At 26.6% G+C, this 10,721-nt stretch overlaps 1 protein-coding gene across 1 annotated transcript in view; it reads right to left on the reverse strand.

Moving 5' to 3' along the window:
• The window catches only part of LOC107456027 (protein unc-93 homolog A-like), a gene marked incomplete in the record, with an annotated part of 16,211 nt that extends 11,285 nt beyond the window's left edge, over positions 1 to 4,926 (reverse strand). Inside the window, 1 exon segment of the mRNA XM_071181395.1 lies at positions 4,788 to 4,926. Within this exon segment, the coding sequence (XP_071037496.1) occupies positions 4,788 to 4,823 (36 nt within the window).
• Between the last annotated feature and the right edge of the window lie 5,795 nt (positions 4,927 to 10,721).

Below are 10,721 nucleotides of genomic sequence, written 5' to 3' on the forward strand. Positions count from 1 at the left end.
ATAATTTCAAAGTGTAAGGAAAACAATGGAAATATTACAGAGCAATGAAAGAAGGGGAAAAAATAAAAGAAAAATAATAATAAATATAACAAGAAACCGGGGGGAAAAAATTCTAAAAAGAGGACGAAAATTTTAGAAAAATCTGGAAAATAAAAGATATAATCTTTTCATCAGCACACACGATTATATCCGCAAAAAAGAGTGCTTTCTAATATTGCATCAATATAGCCAAAGCAAAATATATCAATACAATAGTGTGAAAAGCACTTAAAATTTCACAAAAAAATTACAACAAATAAAATAGAACACAATAAGAAAAATATCACGTAAAAACAGAAAATAAAATAAAGAAAAAACAGAATAAAACATGAAATAAAATCTATAAAGCGAGTAGCGAATTCAAATGAACTTACATAAACGAAAAATTTTTCAAGAATGATTTAAAATATTATAGATAATGACATAAGCAAAAATTTAGGGATGATTAATATATCCAATTATGAATGTCACCGTGAGGAAGAGAAATATTTTGATTTCGTTGATAAACATCATAAACATATTATTACTGGTAACTTGAATATTATAGAAAACTTAGAACTTAGGAATTTAATGATAAAAGGCACAAAATTTAGACCAATTTACCATATGTCAATCAATAAAATTCTAAAACACTTTCTCAATGATCTCAATAGTTTTTGTTTAAAGATATCAAATAGATTCTCTTTACCTTTAGGTTTTCTAACAGAATGGAAATGGGGTGTTTATAATTACTTTAAAAACTTTGTTTTCAGTAATAAGGATAATTTAAATAACAATAACAATTGAACAAATTTTTCCAAAATTATCCAATCAATTAACTTCATAAAAATTTTGTAATTACTCCCATTGATAAAGCTAACAAAAATTATGCAATCTTCTGTAAAAATTTCTATGTTGAACTTATAAATACGGAATTAAAAAACAGTAAAAATTTTAAACTTTGTAATTTAAATAATAATATTATCATTAAAAAAATTTTAGCTTTATGTAAGAGATTGAAAATTAAAATTAGAAATATACAATTTCTTTACTTAATTATCAGTCCTAAATTTCATGAAATTCCCTTAAAATTTAGAACTATCACATGTGGACCTAATACTTATCTGGCATCATATTTTCTGGCATCATATTTTCTGACATCATATTTTCTAACTACTTAAATAAAATTATTAACAATATTTCCAAAAGGTTTCTCTTGGATTATCACTAATAATCAACCGATTTTAGAATTCTTGAACATTATAAAATTAATTCTATTAATTCTATTTCCAGGATCTTTTCAATAGCATTCCCCTTTCTAAACTAAAAGATGTCCTTTTGAATTATTATACTATGATTTTAAAAATATCCATTGTTGTGATTTTGATTATTGGGAAATTCTGATTAATTTTTGTCTTTTTAGTAATTATCTTTACAATGGAAGGGATATTTATCTTCAAATTGATGGAATACCACAAGAATCTAATTATTCTTCTCTCTTAGCTAACTTATTTTTGCATTATTATGAAAAAGTTATACTCTTAGTATTAAATTTGCTTTTAGATTTATTGATGATTTAATTATCTTTAATTTTCAAGATTTCACTATTTTATTAAATAATATTTAACCCTAGTAATTTATCTTGCTTCATAATCATGATGATAATATTAATTTCAATTTTTTGGATTTGGGTATTATAAAAGAAGAAAATATTTGCTTTGCTGATTTATGCGATAAAAGAAATGATTATAATTTTAATATAAATAAACTAATTACTTGGAATTTCAATGTTTCTAGGAGCATCTATTTAAATACCACCTTTAGTGAAATGAAAAGAATTAAAAGAATATGTAGTAATAATTATTCATCCAAAAAAAAAAATAGATAAACTCTTTCAAAGTTTGATAAAAAACAATGGATACCCAACTAAAGTAATAAAATTCTTCAAAAATACGCCAACTTGGCAAGCACAAACTTTTCAAAACTCAGTCTATGTTTTGTACGCTAACACAGTCCACGCATCTACACCCAAAAGGGAAAACGCTAATAAACTCATTTTAAGTAAAAACACATTTTTAATCTTCATTTACGCCACTCCGTACAGAAAATAATAAAAAAGACAAANACGATAAAAGAAATGACTATAATTTTAATATAAATAGACTAATTACTTGGAATTTCAATGTTTCTAGGAACATCTATTTAAATACCACCTTTAGTGAAATTGAAAGAATTAAAAGAATATGTAGTAATAATTATTCATCCAAGAAAACAAATAGATAAACTCTTTCAAAGTTTGATAAAAAAAACAATAGATACCCAACTAAAGTAATAAAATTCTATATAAAATCATCGAGTTAATCGTATATTATTGTGGATATATTTACAAAAAAATTTCGATGTTAATTTATATAGTTTTTACCATGTGCAAATACATTTCGGGCAAATCCGTGGCAAAAGTTATTTACTAAAAATTTTCGTTGTTAATTTTCTCCATGTATAAATCCTTTTCGGGCAATTCCGTGGTTAAAAATTATGTGGAAAACAGGCAATTTATGTTTCTTTCTCTTTTCTATTTTATATATTTTTTTTCTTAAATAAATATTTATTTTCCAAAATTCTTTATTGTAGGAATGGAGGAAATATTGTGGTGTCAACACCAGACTCGATCCCAGTATATATGTTCATACAAAATTTCATACAATAGCGATTGTGAACAATTTATCATTCTAACTATTAAGGATGATATATTATAAAAAAATTTCGATTAATTGCTAAGTGATTAATTATATTATAGGACCTATATCTAAACACTAGTCGCTATACTTTCATCGAACAATTTAGAAATATCTTGGGTTCATCTTTTAGGATAGCTTATACACCTAATAGATGAAATTAATATTATAATTGATTAACACGTTATACTCATAAAAATTTGGCTAAAATTATGATTTGTTTTATAAATTTAATTGAAATAAAATAAAAAGAAAATGTTCCGTATTTGTAAATCACGCTCATGGCGTTGGCGCACTGTAATACGCCAACTTGGCAAGCACAACCTTTTCAAAACTCAGTCTATGTTTTATACGCTAACACAGTCCACGCATCTACACCCAAAAGGGAAAACGCTAATAAACTCATTTTAAGTAAAAACACATTTTCAATCTTCATTTACGCCACTCCGTACAGAAAATAATAAAAAAGACAAATAAAGTGATTAAATAGTGATATAATTTTGAGATTAATTAATCAACTAAAGATTTTATTGCTAAAAATAATTCATTATATAATCGATATCTTCAACTAAATGAAGAATTTATTGACGTTTCCAAAAATAAATATTTAAATTCTTTCTACCTTTTTTAAGCTTTGTTTAAAAGTAGTACGTGTTATACTATAACATGTGCAGATTAAGAACAATATAGTATAGGATAAGAAATAAAATGCCGGGTATTTTATTTGTTTCATTGACTCAAAATAGAGTCTTACAGAACTGTACAGTTATTTTGTAAACTGATGTGTTTATATTTATCTACTACATCTATGGCAACAGTTAATATCTATGCACATAAATCAAATACGGATGATTATAATTATATTATTTAGCAAAGAAAATCAAAATCTAAGTTTTTTTCCTTTTATAAAATATCCAATCTGCTAAATTCCTGAAATCTTCAACAAGATGGAGAACTTATTGGACAAAGTAAAAGATTTAAATCCCTTCTGTCCTTCAGTTGCACTTGAAAGTACAGTACATAATGTTGTAATACTTATATTCTTTTTTGTTATTTAATATAAGATAAGAAATTAAATACTGGCTGATTTATATGATTCGTACACGGAGAAAAAAATTCTGGTAAAATTATCGTACTGTATGGTAACGATATTTCTGTGAAAAAATATCATTTTGGTAATAGAAACTAAAATATACGGTATTTAAAACATTCATTTCATAATTTTTCTGTTCCAATGGCAACGGTTTACCTTAAATTTTGGATTTTAAAACTATAATTCTTTTTCTCACTGGTTTAGAAATAAAATACAAAACTGAAAAGCACATTTAACCAAATAAACACTTTTAAGCCTTGCTCAAAGGTATCACGATAAAATTAGCATATTTCATCACATTTACCAAATTTTATCACAGATTATGAAGTCATATTTTATTGTTTATTTTATTAAAATTGTTACCAAAGCACTTTGGTAAAGATTAGTAAGTTCGTGTTCTAATAGACTCAGAAACAGATTAAAAATTTTACCATATTCTAATAGTTTTGGCCATATTTTTTTCTCATTATAGAGATCCTATTAAAGCAATTTAAATTATGTTGCAAAAAGATGTACATTACGTAATGTGCATTATGTAATACGATGTAAGATGCACATTATGTAATACGATATGTGTAATACATTAATCGATGTACGTATTTGTGAATACGTTTAGTTATGCAAACAATAAATATTCATATGTATTATGTCATATTGTAGAGCTTAGCAAAGGAAATAGGAATTTTAGATATTTTTTTTATAAAGTTCTTTTTCGCAAGAGCAATAATTATTCATTTATATTTATTTAAAATATTAATCAAATATATACTCAAAATAAACATTTCTTTCAAAAAACGAAGGTGAACATACAGAAAAAATATTTTAAGGTTTTACTTTTAAGCTATAGGTAGTAATTTATAGGTAGTAAAATGAAATAAAATAAATATCACGCACATTCATAGTTTAAAACGAGTGTTTTTCTTAAAATATTTTGAGCTCACCTTAGAAATCTGCTGCACGAAATGCTTAAGGTGCATTTCTAAACATTTTCCTTTAATCTTAATAAGAATATTTCGCTGACATATTTCATAGAGATGCGCTCTGAACGATTGAACGACTATATGTCAATAAAATATTTTTGATCGCATAGAATTCACCAGTACATAATAAAGCTTTGCAAACAATTCTGATTGGAATAATCACAAAGTAAATAGACTCCGTCGTAAAGTAAGTAAAAGTAAATTGTTTTCTATAGATGGCAATTACCGGAAAAAGCTGTATATGTTGCACTATATTTTTGCTTTCTTTAACCCCGTTTCTATGTTTGCACATTCAAAATTTTCTTGTTGTTACATTTCTGTTTTTTTATGTTGTAAACATTAAAGTTTTGTAATATATTTCGCAATTAATTCCTTCACTTCTTATTTCAAATTTAATATGGAACAAAAAAAAATATTTTGTTCATTTTCCTCATTTGATTGCAATGGCGGTTTTTTTACTTACCGATCATAACAAAAATATTAGAATAAGCATAGGGAAAAATGACATACTTTGTACTATAAATTAAAATAAAGCAACATTGCTTTAATAAATCGCAAATAAAGTCGAGTCAATTTAATTCGAAACAGTGACATTTCGGTTTTGAAATCGAGATATTTACTCAAAGAATGTAAGAAGGAGAGCAGCGAGGTTCATAAGAAAAGTTTTAAACAATTTATGGGAGCGGATAACCTGGTTGGTAGGAAGTTGGACTAGTGTTCATCAAAACGGGATTTTGAATCTCGCTGGCGAAGGAATCCCCGTGCAAATCTGTTGAAGTAACAAAGACCTTCAAATTCGCATAACAAATCAATACTTTGGGGTTATTGAATTGAAGATTGATCTAGTTAAAGTCAAAATTTCTATCTGTGGATGAATGGAGTACGATTAGGTTCTCTCTGAAAAATGGGCTGTGACGTGTGTGTGGCTTAAGTCGTGTTGTTGGCTATAGAGGCTGCTTCTGAATAAACGAGAAACACAGTCACTGCCTTAAAAAATTCACTTGATTTCAAGAAGTCTTTCTGGTATTGGCAAGTAGCATAAGTAACAACAACAACAAATGAGCTGGAAGAAAGAAAAAAAGGGAATTAACTATTGATAGGGGATGGGGAAGAAGTTCGAGCAAGAACCATTTCCTTCTGAATCGACATTTCTTTCTTTGTTCACACTTCATTATAAGGAAGCTTCCTGTTTTCCTTCTCTCATTCTATTTTTGACATTGAGGAAGGATCTTGATAAAAAAAAAACCAAAACTATAATATTTGTTTTTGTGGCTTTATATGTGCTGTATTCGCGTTTTGTTGCTTTATTTCTTTGGATTGGAAGCTGTTTTATGTACTATAATACAATGTACATTATATGAAATGGTTGATTTATCAAATGCGAGCCTATTGATCACAAGGCCATCAGTCTGCGAACTCTGCAAAACTTTTTCACAAGATAAAATCTAGTTTTTTCCTTGCAGTTTTGCTTACTGTAAGATAAATATATCTTTTATCGAATCATTTTATGATTATTTTCGATACTTTCTCTTAATTTTCAGAAATACTTTTATGATTTTGAACATCGTATAAGTAAAATTGCGATTCAACTCCATTGTCGAATCGGTTCTCTACCTGATTGTTATCTGTTTTTAGATATAAATTTATTTTTTAGATAGATTCATATCAGGGTGGGCCACTCTGTAGTTTTAAACGTTTTTGCACTAATGATTTTAATGAGCAAGATTTTTAAGATAAACACAGTTTAAGATTTTTCTATATAACCAAACACTAGAGTTGTCATGCTCCGAGGTACATGGCACTTGTCTCCCTATGAAGTAAGCCGGGTTCGAAACCCAGAGTAGTCTAGTCAGGCGAATTTTGCTCTTGGCTTGCTCATGGACCCCAATGCTGACGTAATTATTTTATAGAGTTTCTTAGCTAAAATAGCACAGTTATTTGCTAAAATAGTAGTACATATCTGATAATTTTTTTTTGCAAATTTAACAGATTTTTTTACGGTGTATAAGTATTACTTACGATGCATGATTCCAATAATTGCTTTAATAATCAGAATAATTTCAATATGAAAATGAGTATCAATTTTTTTTAACTTTAAGTATTAATCATAAGATCACAGTTAAATAGTTAATCATAAATAGGACTTCAATATTAACTAACTGAGATCAGGATATTTTTAATTCAGAATCTGAAAATCCACTATTATATGCTCTCAAACTACTCGATAGATATATATTTTTATTTTCAAGCGTGTAAGAAGAATATCATTAGTTTCATAAAAAATAAACTATTGAGAAAGAAATTTTTATTGGAAAACATTTCTTTAGCTGACTGACTATTATATGCTCCCAAACTACTCGATAGATATATATTTTTATTTTCATGCGTGTAAGAAGAATATCATTAGTTTCATAAAAAATAAACTATTGAGAAAGAAATTTTTATTGAAAAACATTTTTTTAGCTGACTGCAATTTTAAACCTCTTTTAACTAACAATCTTTACTGCCTATTCATATTCAATCCGCAACTCTGGCATGATTCAGTTTTCTGAAAATTTTCTCATTATGTGGGATATTTTTATATGAAATATATTTGCTCTAGCAATGCTCGTTTACATTTAGTACATTTCTATTTGCTCTGGAGAATAAAATTCCAGCTGATCAACACGTTTTTCATATTTGTTCTACAACATGCTTTTTTCATTGTAAATGCAATACAGGTCATCAGATTCAAGTTTTAAAAGTTATGTTTTTAGGAAAAAATTAAAACACAAAATTTTTTCAGGATTTTTAAACTTACAGTTTGATAACTCTTGTACATATTCGAAATCAGGTAATTAACGATCATAAATTATTGCAGAAATGTGTTTGATTAATTGCTTCGTTTATATTTAGGAGAATATAAAATACTTATTTTGAGGATAAAATACTTACTTTACTTTATCACTATTTGATTTTCGTTTATCAATCATTGTTAAATAAGAAACAAGTTGGACACAAGAAACAGCATTTTATTTGTTGTATAAAATTTTCAATTAAAAGGTTTAATCTAAAACAAGTTAGACATAAGGATGCATTCTAGAAAAGCACTTTATTTGTCTAATCGAATTTTCAATTAAAAGTAGTATATTTTTCTACTTTTTTCCACCTTTTACGAAATACCAAATAACGATTTTAAGAAACATGCGAAATGAAAAAAGTTTAAAAACCAAAAAACTGCACTGAAAAAAATACACGGTCAAAATTACTAAATTAAGATGAAATTTACTGTATTTCTGGCTCTATGTAATTTCGTAATTTTTCTGGATCACTTTGGCAATGATTTTGGTAAAAATCAACAATAAAATATGGTTTAAAAATGTGTAATGAAGTTTAAAAAAAGTGGAAAAATATAATTATTTTAAAATGATACCTTAGAGCACGGCATAAAAACAATTTATTTGCTAAAATTTACTTTTCAAATTTTTTTTGTATTCTTTACTAAATATGTGATAATAAAAACAATAAATTTCCATATGAACAAAAAGAACAGTTTATTTACTTTTTTTTAATCAGAAGTTTCGTTACCATACAGTGCGGTAACTTTGCCAAAATATTTTTTTTTCCTTTGTTTGCGACCTCACATTTTTGTAAGAAGTTTTTCTGTAATTTCTTCAAAAAATTATGTTTCTTTTTTGTGACACTTAAGTCCGTCTTGAAGAAAAAACGAATTTAAATTAACTATTCTGCAAGGAAAAAAAATAGCATACAGGAAAAAATAGCAATATATTTTAAGTATTGTTCTTTATTGATACATGTAATCAGCAAAGTAATTATATTAATAATAATAACAACAATAAAACGAGCCACTCTCTTTACGTAATTATCAGATTTCTTCAAATTTAATGACTCAGTCAAACATAGGTTTCGCACTGCCAATGACAATTTTGGGTTTCAATAGAACCACCTATGTATTTATTTAGTGTTCCAGAAACTTAATATGGTTGACAAACGTAAGAAAAATCAAACTTTACAATTACTTAATTCATGTTATGGTACTCATTAAAAATTATTAATTGCAATCTACAACTTCCTCAGTGAGTTCATTACCCCACATTGGTTCATTAGCCAGTAATGGTTGAAAATTAGTAATAATTAAAACTAAGTATGAAAAAGCTAAAATAATATTAGTAAATAGATTCAGCATAAAAATTAAAATGCTGAGACCAAAGAAATAAGTAAAGGAAGAAAATAGAGAAAGTAAGAACTAACAAAATATAATACTAAATATTAATTATCTGAAGATAATAAAATTTTCAACGAAGTAAATCCAAAAGAGCAAAAAAATATATTATTTTATTGATGGTCAATTTTACTGCCGGTACATGAATGCAAAATACAGCACGACATGTAAATTTGGAATTAAAACTAATTGGAATTTAAATTAAAAATTTTCGGTTCCAGACACTTTCTGTTACTCTTTTTGAATACCTCGCATTTGAATTCCATTTTCACGCATAGAACAATTAAATTAATGCAACAAATTTTTTAAATGCATTGCATTCCATGCAAAAAACTAATTTACTTTACTATTTTGTAAATTCTAAACATATTTCAAGACGATAATTTGTCGACCTTGTGTTTGATTTTAGCGACATTTGTAGACGACTTGGTGACAATTGTCGCCCTACTGGCGTGAACCCTAGTTATACGATATTTATTCAATAACGCACACTATATTGTGAGTTACAAAAAAGACATTAAACGAACTTGCATTAAAAAAATAGGAATTTCTTTTATTCTTAAATACTGCTATGTAATAAACTAGTTCTACATTGTTTAGCCATGAGAGCAATCGAAAGCTAGACCTACTAAATGTTAACATTTTTGTTTACTCATTTCACCTTTTCTCTAAAACTATTTACTGAAATAAAAACAGTTCACACATAATTATAAGACTTGTAACACTTGGAGAAACGAATTTTATAATTGTATGCAAAGAATTTTCAATTCGTTAAAATATGTTTTCGAAATATTGTTGAATACGCACAGAGTAAAATTAACATTAAAGGTTCCAAAAAAAAGGGTATTTTTATTCAGAGAAAGTTCGTTTTTATGCCTGATTTTGTAACTTAAAATATCGTTTTTTTTAAGTAATTAGCACATTTAAGGTAACCACTATGAGGCATTACGATGGAACACGAAGATCCGATCATCAGATCAAAAGTTATTTAGGGTGGTCCGTGTTTTATTTCGCGCACCGTGCAATCAATGTAATACCAATGATCACAATAAAGTAATAATTAAACTAATATTTAATAACCATCATAGACAGCAGTAACTCTTCTTAATCTCTCATATTATTTTACAATTGCTAGCATCTTTAAATTGCAAATGTTGGCCTAATGAGATGAGTTAATTCTTCCAACTCTGTCACGATTGTCGGGAGAAACCTATAAACTTTTTAAGCTCATTATTTTGGAATCTAAAACTATTGTTCGATTCCTTTATTTCTTCACAAATTAAATCGACACAGTCATAAGTAAAGAATTAACTTTTTAACTTTTAAATGTAATGTTACCGTTTTCTAAAATTTAAATTTTATATTGTCTTTCTTAAAATATTATATTTTATTACTGCTGGAAAGTTTCTAAAATACTAAATGGAATAGAATATAATAAAATTTTGAAATCATATTTTAACTATTCAAGTTTATTCTTTGTAACATCAATATTATACTTAATTCTAAATAAGGTATTGTATTATACTAAATTCCATTGTTTATTTTTAAAATGAAATATTCAACTTACTGTTGGAAAGAAATCGTTAAAACTTATTGCTCTATAGTTTTTCAGAATAGAGGGCAGACAAATCGAAATAATTACATTATTTTTTCAGCAGATTATAGTTCTTACT

This window comes from Parasteatoda tepidariorum, chromosome 5 (genome assembly GCF_043381705.1).
Source record: "Parasteatoda tepidariorum isolate YZ-2023 chromosome 5, CAS_Ptep_4.0, whole genome shotgun sequence".
NCBI lineage: Eukaryota > Metazoa > Arthropoda > Arachnida > Araneae > Theridiidae > Parasteatoda > Parasteatoda tepidariorum.